Source organism: Chenopodium album, chromosome 13 (assembly GCF_948465745.1).
Source record: "Chenopodium album chromosome 13, dcCheAlbu1.1, whole genome shotgun sequence".
Taxonomy (NCBI): domain Eukaryota; kingdom Viridiplantae; phylum Streptophyta; class Magnoliopsida; order Caryophyllales; family Amaranthaceae; genus Chenopodium; species Chenopodium album.
The window spans coordinates 50,297,611-50,320,215 of NC_137846.1; the positions used below are offsets into that span (position 1 = coordinate 50,297,611).

A 22,605-nucleotide genomic window follows, 5' to 3' on the forward strand; every position below is an offset into this window, starting at 1 on the left:
ACGGTTATATTTTTTATTTCTAATTGTTTTTGTAGTCTAGATTATTTTCCTTCGTCCCGGAGAACATAAGTTTTTTGGGACAGTTCTCATATCTGTTGTCTAGTTCTTTGTTTATGCCCAGGTGTTCCAGATCAGGCTACATTCCTTTCGATCCTGAGATCGAGCGCTCTTTCCATAGGCAAAAGAATTTATACAAGCAAATACTGGCGAGTTCTGGTGGTGAAATTCCTAGAGACCCTTCATCTGATTCTAGTGATCCAGACACTTCTTCAGAATCAGAATTAGAGATGGGAGAAAATCCACCTAAAAAGCTCAGCGACTATTCTCAGCCATCTTTGGCGCATTTTCCCCACCTTTCTCCTACGCCAGATCTCGAGGGAGTTCAATTCGAGATCAAGCCCCAGTTCATCACGATGATAGAAAGGAAGCAATTTAGTGGAGCTAAGGGTGAAGACCCTAATCTACACATTGCCGACTACTGTCAATATTGTAACACTATAAGGCAAGTTGGGGTCACGCAAGACCAAATAAGGGAGATTCTCTTCCCTTTCTCTTTATGTGGAAAAGCTAAACTGTGGTTTAATGGTTTAAATAGAACTGCACTTGGCATTACTAATTGGGAGACTCTTGTTTTGAATTTTTATAACAAGTATTACCCTGCAGAGAAAACAGCTCTATTGAGAAGCGCAATTCAAAATTTCGCCCAAGAGCCAGATGAGTCACTATATGAAGCTTGGGAGAGATTCAAAGACCTGCAGAGAGAGTGCCCTCATCATAACTTAGCACAGTGGCAGTTGATACAAGCTTTCTACAATGGGATCGGAAATTCTTCTAGAGCAATTTTGGATTCTGCAGCTAATGGGAGGTTTATGAACCTCAATGTTGATGATGCAGGTCAGGTTATTGAAGATATGGCGATCCATAATTCCCAATATGGGAATCCTAGAGGTTTTGCAAACAAGGGAAAACACCACGTCGATTCTGTATCCTTTTTGCAATCTCAATTAACCTCAATTTGTCAGAAATTGGATAACCTTACTACTGCTAATTCTAAAATAACTAATGTTTCTATAATTGATAATAATGCTAATGATGCTTTCTGTGAAAATTGTGGAATTGTAGGTCATTGGGAACATGAGTGTAGGAGTTCCATGGAGCAGGTTAACGCTTTTCAGTCCATCAAGCAAAATAACCCATACTCCAACACCTATAATCCCGGGTATCGGAACCATCCTTATCTTTCCTACAGGAGCAGTAATGTGCAAAATCCCACACCTCCACCTCCACAACAACCAGCACCACCACCTCAGCAGAAATATTACCATCCCAATGTTGCCCAGAAAAACCAACCACAAACTCCTCCACCACCTTCTGACCCAGCTTTATCAGAAATTAGAGCGATGTTAACTAGTATGCAAAAGCATATGGAGAGTAGAGACTCACAAATTGACTCGATTGTAGCCCACAATAAAGTCATAGATACTCAAATTGCACAGTTAGCCGCTGTCCTCCAGGTTCGCCAGCAGGGAGCCCTACCATCGCAACCAGTACAACCCACAGATCAGGCGTTTGTAATTACCCTCAGGAGTGGTTCACACTATGATGGGCCTCCTATGCCCAAAGAAGATGAACCTGTTTCAACAGAAATTGCTAATCCTGATTCCTTTATACTAAGGGATATTAATCCTAGCCCTGTAGGGCTAAAGGGTAGTACTAATATTTCTGATGTTACATTGCAGGGTAAAACTCCAGGGAAGGTTGTAACTCAAGACAGGAGTAATGATGTGCAACAACCAATTATCAAACTACCATTCCCAAATCGACATTTGAAAACCAAGGTGGATAAGCAGTTTGGTAAGTTCCTTGACATGGTGAAGGATTCGCAGGCAACAGTTCCCTTTACAGAATTAATCACGCAAATACCTGCATATGCAAAATTCATGAAAGAAATATTGACTAAGAAAAGGTCTATTAGTGAGGTAGAGACTGTCGCTTTTACTGCTGAATGCAGTGCCGTACTACAAAATAAATCTCCACCCAAACTAAAAGATCCCGGTAGTTTTTCTATCCCTTGTCATATTGGCAATTTAATGATTGATAATGCATTGTGTGATTTGGGCGCTAGTGTTAGTGTCATGCCATTATCCGTGTGTTTAAAGCTAAAAATGGGTAAATTAAAGTCTACTAATATTACTCTGTAAATGGCCGATCGTTCTTCTAAATACCCCATAGGCGTATTAGAAGACGTCCCTGTTAGAGTAGGTAAATTTTATATACCTGTGGATTTTGTTGTTCTTGATATGTCTGAGGATTTGCAAACCCCAATCATTTTGGGTAGACCCTTCCTTAATACTGCAGGAGCAATTATTGATGTAAAATGTGGTAAATTGACACTATCAGTAGGGGATGATAAAATTGTTTTTAATTTGAATAATACCCCTAAAAGCCCCATGCTAGAGGAGAAGTGTTATAAAATTGATGTGGTTGGTAATTGTTCTAATAAGCCCCAAGCTTTTGTTAAAGATCCTTTGGAGGCGGTATCGTGTGTTGCATCTTCTACAGGTACAACTAACCGATGGATAGAGGAAGTGGACGCAATAGAGAGAGCCTTATACTGTGAAGGTCTTGGTTTTGAAGATGAGAAGGTGGAAATAAGTACACAAGTTGCGGAAACTGAGCCTATAGTGAGAGTTCCACCAGATCGTGTTGTAATAGCTTAACAAAGTGATAAATCGAGGCAACCAACGGTCAAAAAGGGTTCTCAATCGAACAAAAGTAAAGACCCACCAGTTCAAGCCAATGAGGATCCACCCAATAGGGTGAATTGGCGCCTTACAGGGCGTGTTAGGAAGTCGAGTCGTGGTTTAAAAATCGCTCAACCGGGTGAAGAACCACCCGACCAGGCGATAGGCCAAGGGGCTTAACTTCCCGACATGTGGTAAGAGGGTCGTGCGGGACCTAAATAAGCCAGCGCTTTGCGGGAGGCAACCCGTATTTTTCTTGTTTTTTTTAGTCTTCTTTCTATTTCTTGTGAGAGGAGAGAGGAGAGAGTTTAATGAGTTTATTGAGTTGTACAGGTTAGAAAGAAAAGAGTTAGTCAAATTTGGAAAAAAGAGAAGGAGTCTCTCGTACCAAACATTGCCTCGGGCCCTACCGGACGAAGGACCGCCCGACCGGGCGCGAGAGAAAGAGTGAATAATTGACAATTTTTGCCCGACCGGGTGAAGGACCGCCCGACCGGGCGCGAGAGTTGACGAGTACGGACTTTTTGACCGCTCGACCGGGCGCGAGAGCAAGGGTGAAAAATTGACAATTTTCGCCCGACCGGGCGAAGGACCGCCCGACCGGGCGCGAGAACGAAGAGAATTTAAAGGGTTTATACCGCCCTACCGGGCGGTGTGGCGCCCGACCGGGCGCGAGAGCGGATCAGCAAAACTGCTCAACTTCGACAGGCCATAACTTTTGCGTTTCTTATCGGATTTGGGCGTGTGACCTATCGTTGGAAAGATCTTTAAGTCTACTTTCCAATGCAATTGGAATCACTGCATTATAATTTATATATCAAAAGTTATGATCAGATTAGTGCACCTGACTCAATTTTTATCTTTTTTCCACTAACACTTTGTTTCTTTCTTGCCCAATTTTGTTCCAAAGAGATGCATTGCAATCCTGAGGCTTTGGTGACATTGATGTGGTGATGATGAAGAGTAGTCACCTTGAATACTTGCTTCCCCTTAAGACAATGAGGACATTGTCTGATTTAGCTTGGGGGGAGGTTCTCGTGTTCATATGGTATATCTTTCACTCTCTCTCTTTTTATTGGTATGCTTAGTATAGTTTTACTGCTTTCCTAGTGTAGTTTTATTGCTTTCCTATAAGAAAAATACAAAAAAATTGAAAAAATAAAAAAATCCAAAAATACGTTCCAATGAATTGTAAATCATGCTTCCCTGTGCCCCATACTTGAGAAAATTTGTTTTGATTCTTGGTTATTGATGATGAGCATTGTGGATTTTTTGGTCATGATTTGAAGTTTGATTGTTTGGATTCCTTAACATGCGTCAATTTTGTCCAACTACTTGTGAATATAGTGCTTGACTAGTTGATTTGGTTAGGAATGTGTGTTTAGTTTCTGGTATGTCAATGAATTTGAGTATTGGTTTGCAACTATGAGTAGTATTTCATGACTCACCTATTATGCACATGAGGAGGACGAAGGCGTTCATTTTTTTAGGTAGCCTTCAGACGATATTAGATACATTTGTTCCCTTCTTGCTACCCATGTTGTTGCTTGTGCCCTTTTATTGTTTATTTAGCCACATTACAAGCCTTTTTAGCCCCATTGGTTACTAGTCCCAAGCTTGGCTTGGGGGAGCTATAGTTAGTGAGGTGAGGGAGTTGTAGTGTGCACATTATTTGCATAATGTGGAGGTATAAGAAGAGTAATTTGTTCTTTGATTTTTGAGATTGGAAAAAAATAAGAATTTGTGTTTCAAAGTTGAAATTTCCAATGTGGAATAAAAAGAAAAAAAAAAAGCAAAAGAAAAAAAATTGTTATATGTTCAAATTATCTATATGAAAGTTGCCCAAGAAAAATTCAAAGAAAAAAAGTATCAAGTTTGAAAAAAAGAATGAGTTCAAAGTTTGTTTATTCACTCAAGTTCTACATTGTCATATTTTTATGAGTGAAATTGTAAGTGTTGGGATTGTTTATGTTGTTTGGAGTAGTATTTGGTGGATTCTTGTTGGAGTTAGTTATGTTGGAGATGTTGATCATTATTTATTTTGATCATTGGTTTTATTAGGATTTGGCTCCCTTTAAGCATGGCTTTTCTCTCACATATTCCCAAATATTTCCTACCCTTTACCCTAGCCTTACATTACAAGCTTTAAAGACCTTCTGACCTTGTGCATAGAGTTGTGTAGATGTGAAAGTGTTGTTTATCAATGCAAATTATGAATTGACATATTCCGAGTCGACTATTAGGTTGAGTGCTTATCTTTTTAAACACACGAGTGTGTGAGTTTGGAAGGGCATTGTTCACATAAAAGGGTGGTTGGAGAGCGATCGAGTACATCTTTTACTCGCCACATAAATGAGAGTTGAGTGTGTGAGCACTAGTCTTGAATTCTATATGCTCGTGTGGTTTGCTCTATTTGACAATTGTTGGGGAGGAAGAGTGATTGGATGAATGAGATTGATTGATATTGAAGCATGCTCATTAGATTTGCCTTGAATCGTCTGTGCTTGATTTGATTACTGGGGTGAGGCATGTTTTATATGTTCATTGATGAGCTCTTTGCTTAGGGACAAGCAAAGATTTGGCTTGGGGGAGTTTGATATGTCTAGTTTATGTAGTATTTTACCCCCGTCCCTTGGTCATTATTAGTAGTGTTTTTGGCTCTTTAGAGCCACTTTTATTACTAATATGTGTTTTCTAGTGTTTTCGTAGTTTTGGTTGAGTTTTGTAGGGAATTGCACCTTTGGAGTACTTTCCCGGGATTTTATGGAGCAACTACGAGCATTGGAGGAGCACGGCCATCTTTCGTAGCCCAAGATTGGTTAGAGTAATCAAACCGGTGAATAAGGGCTCGACTTGTGTGAAGACGAGGCATTTGGACCGAATGATTAAAGCCCCAAAGAGGATATTTGGTTTGGGCCAAGTTACGAGCCTAAACGAGGAGTCCAAGCGGCCCAAGGGTGTCCGCCCGATGGTCCTCCCGGTGGTCCGCCCGATGGTTCGCCCGATGGTCTGCCCGATGGCGCGCCCGATCGGGCAAAGAAGACTTATATCGCAGCAGCCCTTCGCCCGATCAAAAAGGCGCGCCCGGTCGGGCGCGTGTCTCTGATAGATCTTTTAAGCATCGTTTAGTTTGTTTTAGTTTAGGATTCTTGCTTATTATAAATATGTTTTCGTTAAGCAAGTTTAGGATTCCTTTTTGACACTTCCTTATTCTCTCTTTACTTTTGTAATTCTTTCTCTTAGATTTTCTCTCTCTACTTAAGCTTATTTTCTCTCTCTACACTATATACTTTGTTGTTTACTCAACTCTTTATTCTGATTACTTTGGTAACGATTTCTTTTCTCTTAATCTCAGTTATTCATTTTATTCCTTCTATCATGTTTTATTTTATTGCTTTGATTAGTTTAGATTTAATTATGTGTGAGTAGTTCTCTTTCTAGGGTTTATGGGGATCCATACATAATATGAAGGGGTAATTTATTGTTGTTAATTATCAATGCTATATTAATTTCCTATTGATTGATTTAATGCTCTGTGACTAGATTAGGCCTGATCTTTTATGCATGAGTTTGACAATATTGATTCGAGATTTGAGAGATGAGAATTGATGTTTAGGTCTAGTTTCAATAGGCAGGTTGATCTATAAATGGTTAAGTCGAGATTCGAGAGATGAGATTTAATACCGGTAGATTAATTCTGTGATTGTAATACGTAGCGAAAGCCCTTTATTATCTGGTTAATTGATGCATTGATGATTGGTTATTATGTTTTACCCTGGAATATTATTTATTGGTGAACCTATGCCCTAGGTCTTTAATTCATTGATTCCTCTTATTTTATTCTCCCTACTTATATTCTTCGTAGTATAATCTTTAAATCACAACAAATTGTTACTAATAATTTAGATTGCTATTAATTAATTAGGAATAGAAAGACTAGTTTCCCTGTGGATTCGACCCTACTTCCCTATCTACTTTAGTTAGAGGACTTAGGTAATTACTTTTGATTAGGCGATACGACTTTAGCCTGTCAAAGTACTCTCTCCGTTTTCAAATACTTGCTCCATTTCTCCATGCGCAGATTTTTAAATACGTTTGCCAATCTTAAAACTCCGCGCATGGAGAAATTGGAAAAAGTTGTAAAAAGCAAAATTACTTGAGAGAATTAGAGGAGATAGAACATAAAGTTAGGGCTATGTATAAGCATTAAAAACACTTTTGAAAATTGTATAAAATTAGGAATTCGTGACAAAAACACGCGTAGAACAGTGTGATTAGTGTGTTTTTGCCATGATTTTCTAAATTTAAACAGCTTTCAAGAGAGTTTTTAATGCTTATATGTAGCCCTAAGGGCTAGTGGGGTTAGTAGAAGGTAAATTGGAGGAGAGATAATCTAAAAGTAATAAAATTGGGTCCCACAAATTGAGAGAAATGAATTAAATATTATAAAAGTTTTCCAAATAAGGAAATGGAGCAAGTATTTAAAAACGGCCGCAAAAGAAAAGTGGAGCAAGTATTTAAAAATGGAGGGAGTATGATTTATGTTGGGTCTACTAGTTAAGAAAAATGAATTGAATATTGTAAAAGCTTTTCAAATAAAGAAATGGAGTAAGTATTTACAAATGGTTGAAAATGAAAAGTAGAGCTAATATTTAAAAACGGAGGGAGTATATGCTAATGTATATTAACATAGTATTTTTTAAAAAAATATGAAGCATTTGCTAATGTATATTTACAAGTATTTTTTTTCTCTGTGTATGACGCTTTTGATGGGGAGATGATAGGATGAGTTGGTGATCAAGTCACACTTTAAACTGAAAAAAGGAAGTGATTAGATAGTGTATTAGTGTAAGTTGTACTTTGGTAGATTAATTGAGATAACCCCTTCAGCTTTCTCTTTCCACGTACTTGAACTGAACTTCATATGATGCTATTTGGATTCATTCAACTTCTGTAAAAGTGTTTTGGAATTTAAAGATAATTGATTGATTTTTACTTTAAAGGTACAAATAAATCAATTCACATTAATAATTTGAATTTTGAGCAGTTTGATTACAACATGATTCAGCTTTTCATTTTTTTTTTTTTTTATTTTTTATTTTTTATTAATAATCATAAATTTATTGCCTACTAAACTTTATTTATTTATTTATTACTTTTATCATAAGAATTTTTTTTTAAATTTTTAATTATTATTTTTATTTATTTATTATTATTTTTATTTATTTATTATTATTTTTTTTATATATCAAAAGTAATATTAAATTCAAATTGTGATATGATAACTTTATGTGGTGGGTTATATAATTGAAAATTCATCCTTTATATATGCCCTATCATAAAGTGGGAACTGGTAAGAAGAACTTCTTAAAATGGAAATAATATAAGTAACATAGCACGTTTACGTTGTGTAAACAACCTGTTGTGTATTCCGTAGTAGACAAGAATTATGGGCAACTGGCATGAGCTTAAGCAAAACAAGAAAACATCCTCATAATTGTGTTTTAATCCTTTGTCATGAAAAGAAGATCCTCTAACATTAGCTAGTACCCATACGACTGTACGAGTAGCTGCTTTCCAGGGACTTGCACTTGCTTCTTTTAAAGAAGGCTTGGCTATGCTATTTCTATCTAATGGCCTGGTTACGCAATAAGGACTAACTGTTATAACCGAGAAAGTGCTTATGTTGGCACTAGCAAGTGACTCACCAACTCGGAAGTAAGGAAAGATACTAAAGGGGGGTATGGCAACCAAGCTACCTGAGTACCTGACTGTTAGCAAATCAGCTATTCTAAAGGATTACTCTATGTTTTTTAAGCTCCAACCCAAAACACTCTTATGATTATGTTTTATTACCTAAAAATTAATCAGATTATCAGAGCTACATTATCACCAATATTCCAGCTTTCGAATAAAAGAGCCATGAGATCAATGTTGTGGATTATAGTTTATTGTCTTCTTGTAATTCGTAATTTACAGACATATAAACCTGACTAGTTTTGCCTCAGGGAGAACTGCATTTTGTCAAGTCCTGCTCTGCTGCCTCCGCAAGATGCTCATGATACTAAACTGGACAGAGCTTATAAGTAATCTCTGATTAGCAAGGCGTGCAACTGAAGCACACCCCAAGTTTCAGGTCTGAACTACTGCGAGTAATTTGGCATCTTGACTAGGACCTGGCCCAATTGCTGTCGCAGTTGAATTTAAGCCGAAATGGTATCCTGTTATAATCAACTAGTAATGTACATGATGTCCTCCTTTTGAATGGGCTTATCGTTGTCGCCCTTTCTCACAATTCGCTTTTGCTTTTGGTCTGGTTGGCCTCGCTGAGATGAAACAGAAAAAGAATCTCAGAATATTACTAAATACGTCACTTGATTAATCACAGAGTAGTAGTAGTAGCATTTCATAGTACAAGATTAAAGCAGATGCATAGATTAGACCAAACAAAGATAAATCGACAATTGGAGTATGGCTGCCTGGCCAATTATGAAGTATTTGGAGTATGAAGTAAAATTAGTAGTACCACTCCCCAGTTTCCTTAAAGTGGATAGAAAGTTAAGAAACATGTACTTTACGCTAGAGTAGAGAGTCTAATAGCAATTTATCTGATAGATATTTCATAGTATGATAGTAATGCTGAATCAACACAACATGGTTTACCTTTTTTAGCACAAAAGCCAAATATAAGTAAGCTACTTCCCACTCGTCTGGTGACAATGTGCCTGAAATTTAAGACAGCTAGAGAAATCAATACTATGGAAAGTGACAAACGTAAAAGAAGACATTTAGTTACCAAATTTGTTCATCATAGGAGACGCATGCCAAAAAGAATTCATTTGATGTCCAACAAGAATTTTGTTTCAATTTCTTTGTTGCAATCTTACAAGTTACTACTACTGAGTGGGCGGGAGGGAAGATGATCACGAAGTACAGAACTCACTATTATCATGGGAATCACCCAAAGCACCCAGCCTCCTCATAAGTTCAACAAATTCAGGCTTCTTCAAATATTCTTCAACAAATTGATGATTGTTTTTTGCGAACACTAGTTCAAAGTCATACTGCAAATAGAACCAGTAGCATCAATGAAACTTGTTCCTCCACCAAAAAGCAAGATGTATATTTCAAGATCAAGCATTCTAACAGTATCAAAATCTTCAAAATGGGGATAAAAATTGAAGAAAAATAAGGTAGTGTCAATAAGATAATAAGATAGCATCCATGGAGGATATATTCTAATGCATTAAAGGGGTGAGATTGGGTTCTTCTCCACTTTTAGTGACGGTTTTAGAAAGAGTTCCATGCTCAATTGTTCAGAAAGTTTGACAATGGAAAAAGTTTTAAAACCTTGAATGAAAAAAATGACATGAGAGCAAGTGAATATCATTCCATTCAATGTTTATTTGGAGCTTATCCTACATGCTAAGAATTTTATTTTGTTTTTTTTATTTTTTATTTTTTTCCCCTACAATTTACATCATATCTTTTACACCTTTGTTTATTCAATTCTGAGAGGTCGGCAAACAAAGCTACTGGGTAGACCATAGATGATTATCAAAAATAAACTGTTCAAACAGGCAAGCTTGCTATTGGTCTAACAACCCAGCACATTTCTAATTCTGAACCAATGGCTAGAAGGAGACATAATGTAATCCATACCTCTTCTGCCAGTGACTTGAAGACGGGGAAAGGGACAACCCATTCAGGACAATCAACAGCATCCTGCAAAGGGATATTAGGAATTCCATAAGACACACTTCTAAGAAAGGCAAGAAAATAGATAATGGTTGTGACAAAACCTTGAAACCTGTAGGTTTCTACAAAACCCAAACCCAGAGAAAAGCACTTCTTTTTCTTAACTTACAAAGCCTAGATAATTACACTGTTCTTATTTGGGCAAATTTTGGATAGATTAAGATCTAAAATTATTTCATGAGGTCAAAGATAGGTTTCCCAAGAACCCCAACAAATTTTGCAGCAGACCAGTCATTTAGAATGCTCAAACCTTGGTCAGATAGAGGCCACCTATCTCTGAAATAGTATTAATTGTGAACTGATGAATCGGAATACATATGGATCGTTGCCTGAACAGAGTACATAATCATGCAAATAGAGTTCTCAGATAGCAATGTCAAAATAAAAAAACTGACAAAGCAATACCTCTAAGTGAAACTTGTATCGGATACCAAAAGGACTGGTTGCTTTGAATTTCTGAAGCCAAAAAAATGTTATTAGTCATATAAAGAGACAATTTCAAGGAATCATTAATTCATTATAGAAGAATCATGAAAATAGAGCATTGGCAATAGGAAAGCAAAAAAGAGAGAGAGAGAGAGAGAAGCACCTTATCAGCATAATCCTCATCAAAACGTATCCAGTAGACACTATTTCCAAATTGTAAACCTTCCGCTGCATGTTGTTATTCAAGAAAAATTAGGATCTCCTGAAGCTAGAGTAATAATTTGGGACGCACTCTTTAAACAAAGACACCTCGTCCTAAAATACTACAACACTGCCAACAATAACTTCGTCTTTCAGCTGTGTACAACTATTCTAAATTATCCATTACAAGTTGGATTGTTATACTTCAATTCAGTGCAAAATTATCCACCACAACAGCATGAAGGACGGCTGAAAGCTATAAGTCAAAGAATAGAGACCAAATCAGCATATGATCACACACGTATGCAGATATAGTAGATCCCCAAAAGCCTAGGAATTGTATCATGACCACATGAAAACCATTATATGATCGATTATTAATAATCAAGAAATGCAAATATTAAATTAGCAGAGACCATGGAGATGATTTCGTCTTTTAACTATAATATAAACTCCATGTCATACTACTCATAACTTTGCCCAAGTACTAGAAAAATGTCACGGAGTAGACAATTTTGGACATCTTTTGCTATGATATATCATCATAAATACATCTGACAATATATCGGATAAATTAGGACATCAAAACATAAAAGCATCCAGGTCAAGCTTGTCACAATACGGTAAGCAAAATTGTTCATCAGACCTTTTAAAACCACTGATTTTGAGAAATGCAAAAACATTAATCTCAATTTTAAAACATAAAACTTCAAGAAAGGAGCTACTACCAGCCTATTCAAATACATTTATGTAAATTATAAACTTAAAAACCTTAAACAAAATAGTTAAGAAATTTGATAACAGTAATTAGATTATGCATACCAAAACTCAAACAGTGTAAACTTAAAACACTGTCATTGGTATTCAGTTAAGATCTAAGGCAGTAAAGAAAATATACTCCTGAGAGCCAGGAAAAGGTGGATAATGATAATGCCACATACAAAAGTTTGTAGGAAGCGAAGATGTTTGCTAGTCTACACAAGAAAGAGTCCATGCTCAATCTTTGAGCTCTCGGTGAAATTTGGTTGCCTTTATATGATCCTAAGTGGTTGTTTGGTTTAACATAGGAACTTGTTTTTCCAATGTTCCAATTCCTAGGAGGTGAAAAAAGTTGTTTAGTTGATCATGGGAAGTAAACTTCACATATAAAGTTTAACTTCCCAGATAAAGTTCAACTTACTTAGGGAGGACCAAGTGAGAAATATCCTTCATTTAGTGGGAACTAGAACTTCCTATATTTTACTCAACCAAACAACTCCGCAATTTTTCAATTTCCATGAACTTCAACTTCCCATGCACTTTAGTATCAATCAAGCAAAAAGTTAATAGAGTAGTGGCAGTAGTACAGAAAATTGATAGCCTCACCCATCAGCAAATATATTCATTACACCAACTTCCATCAAAAAATAGTATCACAGTCAGTCTATTTGTCGGTTCATGTAAGCAAACAATTGTTCAGGCAAAGCAAGAATTATGGAAGTTTTGTGAGTTACAGACAGTAATAGAAGGGTACAAGGATCACTTTTACGTATGATTTCAGCTTCAGAAATGCTAAAAAGCACTGCACAGTATTATCTTATCTTGGAATATAAGATCACCTTTGCGTGTGATGTTTAGTCTGAGAAATGCTAAAGTTTTGTAAAACAAGACATTTGCTTGAAATTTCACTACTTCCCACGAACACAAAGTCACAAACAGAAGAAAAAATTAATAGAAAGAAGAAACCTTCTCTGAACTTCTTGACAATAACATTGGCATCAGGCATTGTTCCAATTAAGATGCCACCTGGTCGAAGCAATGCTGAAATATTAGCCAAAGCTCGCCGTGCACGTGCCTCAGTGGACCATGAATAATGCAAGGCAAACTGCAGATACCAAAGAGTTGCAATACAAGGAGTTCAGTTTACCAATACAAAAGCATCTTCAATAAATTTGAACATAAGTACTCATGATCAAAGAGCAAAAAGGAACAGACTCTAAATCTAAGGTATATGCAATTTACTGTCAAAAAGTTCAGGAACCAATCTGCCAGCAGGTCCAATCAATAGCGATAATCGGTGACAGACTAACAAAGAAAACCCTTGGACTGATGAAGTCTAAATTTGACAAGATAAAATAAACTGTGAGTCAGCTGTGTAATATAACCCACCTGACAACTGCAAAGGTCAAAAGGGCCATCCTCTGCCAATACTCTGTCCAGCCGAACCTGAAATTATCAGCATATAAAAAGAAGCATAATTAGCTATGTTCATTAAAGATTCAGTAGTTGATGATATCATGAGCTAACAGACACATTAAAGTTAGATAAATACGGAGTATAACTTAAATATAACTTGCAATCAAACAGAACTTCACAATTAAAAATTGCCAGTCAAAACTACCTCAAAGCAATCACCACATAAGAGGCGAGCAGGGAACTTAAACTTTTTACGACGTGAATTCTTATCTGCATCACCATTATACCTTGTACGGCAATCTTCAATCTGCACAGTCTCTAAATGTAAGCTACATTGCAATTCATTGAAAAAGTGCTTGAGCATAGTTGTCAGACTAGTTAGTGATCACAGAAGAAGTAAGAGTTTATGACATACTGAGCCTTCAGCAATATCAATTCCAACGTAATATCCAATCTTTGCCTTGTCCCATTTTATAAGATCACCACCCTAACACACGGTGAGGTAGAGAAACAATTAGAACTTTGCTGAACGATCACACGATTAAATTTTAATCACTAATCAGATAAAGCCAATGTTACCTTTCCACATGCAAGATCAAGAACAGCATTCCCAGGACGAGCATAAAGTTGAATTAACACACTTTTTATCTGCCAATCAGAACAAATGTAAGAAACTTTCATTACAAACACTATAGAAAAACTCATTTATACATTCTTTACAATGAGTACCCAGTTGTTAAGTTTCTTCAAATGGATAATTGGGCTCGCTTCTCGTTCCTCCAATGTCTGGTTAGTCCTTGAACTGTAATGATCAGCTACATTCCGAGCAGAAATTCTTGTACTCTCATCCTCAAGGAATTCCCCATCTCCTAGAATACAACTAACAAGATATTATTCCATGGACCAATATATAAAGCCTTTCCATGTACAAGTATTAGATCACACTATTTCTCACTATGTTACTCGCACTTGGGTACCTAAGTACGTGTCTAAATGTCCAACTCGGCTATTTTGTGAAAATTTTCCATCATTTTGAACTAAAAATAAAGTGACCAAGTGTCTTACCCAGGTCTTAAGAGGGTCCGACGCAGGTACTTTAGGTAAAACATACATAGCCTTCTCATCTAGAGGAAGTAAAATCATACCCAGTGTAGGATGAAATTGGCCACACAAAACGAATTGTTCCCTCAAAACAAAAAACCACAATAATTCTAATTTCCAGAAATTCTAATACACCTTATAGTTCTAACATTATACCCGGGTGTATAATCGAAATTGCGTACAAAAGCAAAACCTTTCTGTTAAAAAATAAAAATTAAAAGACGCAGTTGTAATTTCCAACTTCTGGAATATTCTAGTACGATTATACTCAACACTTTGCTAACCAAGTGTAGCAGAGATAACATTCAACCAATTGTAAAGCATGACAACAAGAACAACAAAATTAATCAAAAGAATTTAATCATAAGATAAATAACCCTAAAATTAAAATTAAAAAAACAATCAAATAACCAAAAATCAAAACTTTGTTACAGAAAATGCAAGAATTACCTTGTGGGTTGTGTTTAAATCGCGATTGAGAAGGGCCAGAAGATGAACCTTCGTACCCACGTTTCATGATGACAAGAATAAAGAAAGGGTATTTAATTTAATTTAATTCAATTTAAATTGAATGTGGGAAATTGAGAATAATATAAACCCTGGAATAATTAAGCTCAGGTGTGTGTGACAGAGAGAGAAAGAGAAAGGGTGTTTAGTTGGAGCCTTGGAGGGAAACAACAAACAATATAGAGAGAGAAAAAAACTGATTTTTATGGAGTACTCGTACTATGTGTTTTTGTGGAGCAATCTACGGTTACGAATTAGAAATTCAAAGAAACTTGATTTTTCCACTTAACAATTTTATTACTCGTAGAACCAGAGCGTAATAACTAGCTATTTACGGAAATCTCTTTTGATTTAGTCTTATGTTATAAACTTTAATTACAAATCAAATTCTAATTTTTATTTTTTAATTTTTGAAAATCGAATTAAAAATGATGTGTTTTAGTTTTAGAGGTGATCATTTGCGGGCTTGGGCGGGTAGCGGGCCGGACTTATGCTTATTTTTTTGTCTAACGGGCTTCATGTATCAAGCCCGAGCCCTTTTATGCGGGCTTGATACTTTGTCCATGCCCGCTTACTAAACGGGTCGGGCTTGCCCGCGGGCTAACGGGCCTTAAATTTTTTTATTTATTTTATAACACTAATTAATCTATTTATTATTTAAATGTGTTAAAATAATTTTGGTAGAGTTCGTTGTCTTAAATTATTTTATCCACAAATAATGATAATATAAATTAAAAACACACAAAGTATGTCATAATATAAAATTAAAATAAATAATTGTAACAAATGAAAGCTTATAGTTCATTATAGTCTCTTTGTATTTATTATTTTATTTTCTTAAATACACAAAGTATTATTTTTATTATTAAATATAACACTAACTAAATTAAATTATTAAAATATTATTATTATTATTATAAACGGGCCGGACGGGCTAGCCCACGACACATATTTTCTTGTCCATACCCGCCCATTTATATTAACGGGCCGGACCTAGCCCGCCCAAAAATCCAATTTTTTAAAAAAGGTTGTCCAAGCCCGCCTTTTTTGCGGGCCGGGTTGGGAGGGCTTAGCGGGGCGTCCCGCCCATGAACAGCTCTATTTAGTTTGGACCGAAAAGTAATACGATAAGGTATGATTTGAAAAATCTCAATTCGAATTAATATGGTTTGGTTTGGTTTTGACTTCGGCTATAAACCACACCACAATACTTTCAACCTTATTTAAGAATCGTGGTTTTTAGAATTGAAGTTTTCTAACAGAAATCTGGATATAATTGCTGCTTATTTGAATATACATTATCAATTGGGGATGTAGCTCAAATGGTAGAGCGCTCGCTTTGCATGCGAGAGGCACGGGGTTCGATCCCCCGCATCTCCATTTTTGTACGTTTTGTACGTTTATTCAGTTTATTTTCCTGCTCACACTCCTTATCAGTAATTGTAGTAGAACAATTATATTCATTATTTTGCATATATAGAGAAAATGTTTGGCACTTAGTATAATTTTGTCTAAAATCTTCTTCATGCATCTTGAAAATTAAAAATTGATGTATGCAAAGAACAAAGAATGTCATTTAGTTAATTAAGCTGTTATTGTTTCAGTTGTGCTGGCAGAATTATCTTGTAAAACACCATTTTTACCCAACTGTTTGTATGTCAGCATTTGTACACTGATATACTTGTTTGAGTGTCAGTTTGAGTATTGACAGAGAACCTTATAGAAGAACAAAAAGGCCAAAATCAATACTAGCTAGTATTGACTTTTTTCGATTTTTTGGAATACAATTGATTATCAAGTACAAGTGTTCGTTTGATTGACAACACAAAACCCGGGAAGTCCATACCCCTCAAAGCAAAAATTCCTCTAGAGTTTTTGCTTCGAGGGGTATGGACTGACATCTGCTTCGAAACTAAAATACAGAAATGCCTATTGATCATGAATCACTGCCTGTTACAAAGGGCTTCTCCTACCCAAATATGAATTTAAGTAAAGTCTGATGGCTTTCTTTCAAGTGTATAGTACATGTACATAATTTGTTACAACTTCAAAATGATAGGTTTTGTAATTACAATCACATATATAATTCATGAAGAGATCAACTGTCAATGGCATCTTAATTATGACCCTAAAATTGGTACCAATCTCGACCACTTGACAGTTTCTTTCTTCTTCCTCTCAGTATTCTCTATGTCCTGTCATGTACATTGAGCCAATGTATATACAAGTTCAATCAAAAACGAATGATGTACATAATGGAAGAAGAAACGAAGCAAATTAAGTTAGAAATCTTTGTGCAGACTATTATCATCAAGCCTCAGGAAATTTTTGAACCATTTGACAGAATGCTTAGGTATTCTTGTTAGATTGTTCTTGTAATCCACATAGTAAAGTCCAAACCGATGTGTATAACCAAGATTCCACTCCCAATTATCTAGCAAAGACCATACAAAGTATCCTCGTACATCACAGTCATCTTGCCTGGACATTTATATCAAATTAGCACATCTTCTACATAAATAGAAATTATATAAAAGAAGCATAGAACTAAATTTCGCGTATACCTTATTGCAGCAGAGAGATTTGAGAGGTAGTCTCTATGAAAACTTATTCTTTTATCATCTTGCAAGGCATCGTTTAAGGCTACATGTGGCCCATCCTGTTCATCCATGCCTAGCACAATTCAAACTTTTATTAGTCTAATTGTTGACAGTAAACATGAAACATGAAAAGATTGAGGCTATACTATGAGCTAATTTAAAACTAGAGTAGCAGAAAATATACCATTTTCAGTAATGAACATTGGTAGGTTGTTATACCTATCCCGCACATACTTTGTCAATGAACGCAGTCCCCATGGCACGATGGCTAGCCACCTTGAAGCAGCCTACGAGAAGAACATAACAGTGTAAATTGCCAAAACCATTGGTAAAGATTATGATAGGAAAATAATGCAGTACATGTGCCAGAAATATGTAGGGAGATTACCCTTTCTCCGATTGGTACACCAAACCTATAATCTGCATCCAAAGGTAGCAATTAATTAGTCATATTCAAAAATATAGTTAGCAACTTAGCATCATTAGCAATAGATGATAAAGGGGGTCACTCTCTTACGAGAAGTAATGACTGCAGAATCAGTTGAGGCATCTTGAAGCACAAATTTCCTGAATCGGGTTCTGTCATTTCGAGCATACAATGTCGTGTAATGGTTAATGCCAACAAAATCCAATGACTTAGTCAGTAGTTTGGATATCTCAGGTGTGATCTCAGGAAGCCTGCTTCCCACAAGCTCCTGCATCGATTTTGGATAGTGACCAAAGAACAGTGGATCAAGGAACCTGATCATTTTACAATTTTAGTGTTATAAAGTTTACAGCAGAGCAATCTTACTAAAAAACCAATGTACAGAGTTGAAGTAATCACCATCCAAGCGAGAAATCCATTGCCCGTCGTGCAGCATCTGTGTCTTCTTTTTTACTTGTTATTGGCTCATACCATTTTGCATCTAATGCAATTCCAATTAACCCTCGTTGCTTTTCCTAGCAAAACAAACAGCATTTTGTTTCATCATGTCTTTGCCTCATGAATCCTAACTAATGAGACGCATACTGCATAATTACTCCCCCGGTCATATTTTAATCTATACATCAAGAATTTGCATGGAAACTAGGAGAGTGAAACAGGAAGATAAAAAGTTAAATGGGATTATGGCTCAAAACTTAAAAGAATAGTAGGCCAAATAAAGCTGATTTCAATAGAAAAATTTAGAAAGGAAGAACTTACTATGAAGAGAATGTATAAAGTAAGTGATTACCTTGAATTTGTTTTGATAAGTATGGTAGACAACAGCATGAGAAAGGAGGATATTGTGAGCTGCCACATAAGGCTCAACGGATGATTTCCCCTTCTTACAAACCAAATGACCAAGAAATGAGCATCTTCCAGGAGCTTGTACACCGGAATCATAGCCACTGATTGAGAAACCATGAGGCTCATTGAAGGTGATCCAATGTTTCACTCTATCCCCAAAAGCTTCAAAGCATGTTGAAGCAAAATTCTCGAAGTCTTTACTGGAGAAGCAAGTTGATTGGATTCCATCAAGCACATTAGTCGTGATTCTAATACCATTCGATTACAACTAAATTACTAGTACAAAAATTACTTCTTAGATTTATGTTACTCACATTACTTGCTTGTCCAACCATCCTTCATAACGGTCTTCAAGAGCCTGTGGAAGATCCCAATGGTACAAGGTTACATAGGGCTGAATTCCTGATTGACAGATATATATATTTTGTTAAGGCCATTTTCGTTATAGAGTAATAACTTTTTATAGAATCTACTACTATGTATTATCTCTGTCCGGATTTAGCTATCACAAGCTAGTTTAGATTAGACTACAAATTTGACCATTATTTCCAAACGGAGAAAGGGAGAAAGTACAAGCTCATTATTATAACTTAGTCACCTTTCTCAAGCAAAGTATCAATAAGATTGTTGTAGTAATTTATTCCTTCCGGGTTTGGTTCTCCTGTACCATCTGCGATGTAAACGGAAGAATATAGTTAATAATTTTGCTGTTTGTAGTTGTCACAATTTATTTCTTAATACTTCAGAAAATATTTGACTAACTATCAAAATCATCAACAAAATATATAGAATGAAGAAGAGAAAGGTGAAGTATGATGATTGACTCTTAAACCATAATTTTATTTTTTGGTTTAGACTTTTACAGAAATCTTACTGGGAAAAATTCTTGGCCATGAAATCGAAAATCTGTAAGAATCCATTCCCAAATCCTTCATCAACTCTACATCGCTCTGTTTATTATTATAAGCCCATTAACAGGGAATTAAAACAAAGAAAAAGATGTTAATAATTTTGAACTGTACTTATTCATTTTAATTTTGTTTAACGAGTACAGCATATATGAAAAGAAAACACATGAATTTTATTCAACAAAAGGACTATTACATTTTAATATTTATTTTATATTATTATGAAACAAACCACTACTTGACTATTATACAAATTTATTAATCATAAAGCCTTATGATTAACATGAATTCATTTAGAAATCATTCAAATTAGGTAGCCAATATTATACATTATCATGGATGGGGGAATGAATGTGCTAATTCAACTTATTCTTGCTAAGCACAAGTTCTAAATACATTAAAAAAGAGTTTTTTTTTTTTTTTTAAAAAAAAAATAATAATTTCTTTGAATTATTTTGTTGTAAGGCAACATTTAGCGAAGGCTATCTACCAAAAAATAACATACTTTTGCATTCTCTTTTATGGACTCTAGTTATGCGACTTATGTCTATTGAGAATTAAATTGAGTAGCAGATCATATTTATATGCACCATGATATTGATCGTTGATAATAAACTTTCTTATATCTTATTTTAATAAGTTATGTTACTATCTCGAGAAAAGACTAGCTAACATTTCCTTCCAAAAATCACAATCAACGCAGAGTAAGTACAAATAAGAATGTCAAGTAATTGGACTTCTTGATAAATCCTCATAAAACCATCAATCCTATCATTATAATAATTGTTCTCTCTTTAACGTCACTAATAATATCCACACAGAGTCTACCATCAAAACAAAGACACTTTTTTTTCTTGATATTTCCAATTTAGTTGTAAAGTTGCATCAAAATATCAAATTGGAATACTTATAAGTTACGGAGTACTACGCAGAGTATAAGATTCGCCTTTAACACTACTCCCTCGTTTCTGTGTTTGACATTCTCATTTTGACTGTACATGTTTGTTTACGATTAATACAAACAAATCAAAGTAACACCTACTTCACTACTTTTTCCTATACTCATATAAAAAAATAATTTAGAACATAAAAAAATAAATAAATGAAGCAATTAGAGCACATAAACATTTGACCTTTATAAATATTTTTTAAAAAAAAACCCTACCCAACTTTGACAAAAATTACCTTAAATCTATGGTATTGATCAACAGCTACATCTGCATTACTGAAATCCAAAATCCTCCCTAACAAATAAATGAAGCAATTAGAGCACATAAACATAATGCTCATTAATTCGTAATGCAATCATCGTCAATATAACAAGAAATTCTTAATATAAATTGAGTGATTAACAAGTTAGCTAGAAATTTAGAACTAATTAAATTTGAAAATTACTGAAATAGAAATTAATTAAAAAAAAACCTGGGAGCCTTGAGAAAGTGTCCCATATACTCTGCCCTCGATTTCCTTCATTTACAGCTCCTTCAAACTGCAGAAAAAACGTACCAAAAATTAAATAAAAAAGATTTTAAAAGGTCAACTGAATATTGAAAAAAAATATAAAAGGAAATCATAAAAAGGAAAATTAAAAACCTGGAAAGCTGAAGAAGCGGTGCCAAAAATAAACCCATCTGGAAAATCAGCTCTACTAATAATTTGAGAATTAATTGGAATTACACAGAAGAAAAATAAGCAATTTGCCGCAAAAAACAGAGCAAATTTTAATGAGGGCGTCATTTTCTAAGTATTAATTAAATGATATTTTCATAAATCCTAAAATATGTAACTATATTAGAAATTAATGTGTTTTTCCTTATTTATTGTCTTAGCTTTAAAGATGAGAAAAAATAAAATAAAATGAAAAGGGACTAGAGTTTGGAAATTAATTTGTGGGTTGCTTGAAAAATTATATAAAATGGGGGTTGAGGTTGGAGGTAAAGCTAATGTTTGAAAACGTGGACATGTGGTTTTTATATACGTATGTGTGAAGAGGTGTGCTTTGAGTACACGTTACTAAAGTTGTGGTCTATCTTTACGGAGGTGCAACATGGATGGGAAGAATGGAAAGAGGGTCAGAACTCGAATGGTTCGAGTTAATTTTAAAGTGAACTAAATTGATTGGAGCTTAACTAAACTGATTGGAGCTGAATTGAACTGAATAGAGGTGAAAGGAATATTTTATGAGAGAAGGAAATTAGGAGCTGAAGTGGATTGATTGGAGCTGAACTGAACTGAAATAAAGCTGAAGGGAACAGACCCTAAGACCTAATTGAACCTAAGCAAAAATTAGAAATTTTAATTTCAAGATTTGAGATCGAATCGATTAAGCTAGGATTAGATCTGGACCGAACAAGAAAATTGGTCCAAAACCGAACTAGATTGGTTTTAGATTTTTTTTTTGAAAAAAATTAAAATCTTTCAATAATATTTTTTAAAAAAAAATGGGACTAACATAAAGAAAAACAATATGTAAGTCTAATACGAATTAAAAAAACTTATAAAATTAAAATTATTCTAACTTGTCAATGATAATCTTAACCTTTTTAAAAAGTTCTAATGTATAAATTAATGCAACAAACTGGTCCGATTCGAGACCCATTTCTCGACCGAGAGACTGGACCGATTAATTTGGTCTGGTCCAGTCCATTTTGTTTTGGTAATTTTGAACTCTAAGTTAGTTATGTATGTTTATTTTTTTGTTAATTAGATAGAAAATATCTAACTCAAACTAACAATTATTTTTGTTTGAGCTAAAATTATTTTATTGAATTGAAATTATTTCTGCTAATTCTCTATTATAAGTATTCTTTAAGGTTACTAATTTTATGGATTATTAAAAATTATTTGTACTTAACGAAATAATTTGCTGAATTGACTGAAGTGAAATTAATTTTATTAAACTTTAATTTTTT

General features: G+C 35.0%; 2 protein-coding genes and 2 non-coding genes across 4 annotated transcripts; 1 reads left to right on the plus strand and 3 right to left on the minus strand.

The window, feature by feature from the left end:
- Positions 1 to 674: 674 nt before the first annotated feature.
- Positions 675 to 781, minus strand: LOC145577203 (small nucleolar RNA R71). The gene has a single exon (XR_014098674.1). It is a non-coding gene; the product is annotated as a small nucleolar RNA R71 (small nucleolar RNA).
- A 7,868-nt stretch (positions 782 to 8,649) lies between these two features.
- Positions 8,650 to 15,092, minus strand: LOC145576824 (mRNA cap guanine-N(7) methyltransferase 1-like). Its single transcript, XM_081634530.1, has 13 exons — positions 14,856 to 15,092; positions 14,034 to 14,173; positions 13,884 to 13,952; positions 13,720 to 13,791; positions 13,510 to 13,611; positions 13,278 to 13,334; positions 12,855 to 12,993; positions 11,092 to 11,156; positions 10,908 to 10,958; positions 10,407 to 10,469; positions 9,688 to 9,808; positions 9,408 to 9,469; positions 8,650 to 9,070 (listed from the first exon to the last, which is right to left on the minus strand). Exons 1-13 carry the CDS (start codon positions 14,920 to 14,922, stop codon positions 8,975 to 8,977), a joined length of 1,104 nt encoding a protein of 367 aa, XP_081490656.1. The 5' UTR covers positions 14,923 to 15,092; the 3' UTR covers positions 8,650 to 8,974.
- Positions 15,093 to 16,219: 1,127 nt separating this feature from the next.
- On the plus strand, positions 16,220 to 16,292 carry TRNAA-UGC (transfer RNA alanine (anticodon UGC)). Its single transcript has one exon. It is a non-coding gene; the product is annotated as a tRNA-Ala (tRNA).
- A 624-nt stretch (positions 16,293 to 16,916) lies between these two features.
- LOC145576825 (putative beta-glucosidase 41) lies at positions 16,917 to 21,612 on the minus strand. Its single transcript, XM_081634531.1, has 13 exons — positions 21,287 to 21,612; positions 21,116 to 21,182; positions 20,879 to 20,937; positions 19,660 to 19,735; positions 19,384 to 19,455; positions 19,100 to 19,187; positions 18,730 to 18,985; positions 18,339 to 18,454; positions 18,030 to 18,253; positions 17,901 to 17,932; positions 17,697 to 17,799; positions 17,477 to 17,585; positions 16,917 to 17,393 (listed from the first exon to the last, which is right to left on the minus strand). Exons 1-13 carry the CDS (start codon positions 21,428 to 21,430, stop codon positions 17,195 to 17,197), a joined length of 1,545 nt encoding a protein of 514 aa, XP_081490657.1. The 5' UTR covers positions 21,431 to 21,612; the 3' UTR covers positions 16,917 to 17,194.
- Between the last annotated feature and the right edge of the window lie 993 nt (positions 21,613 to 22,605).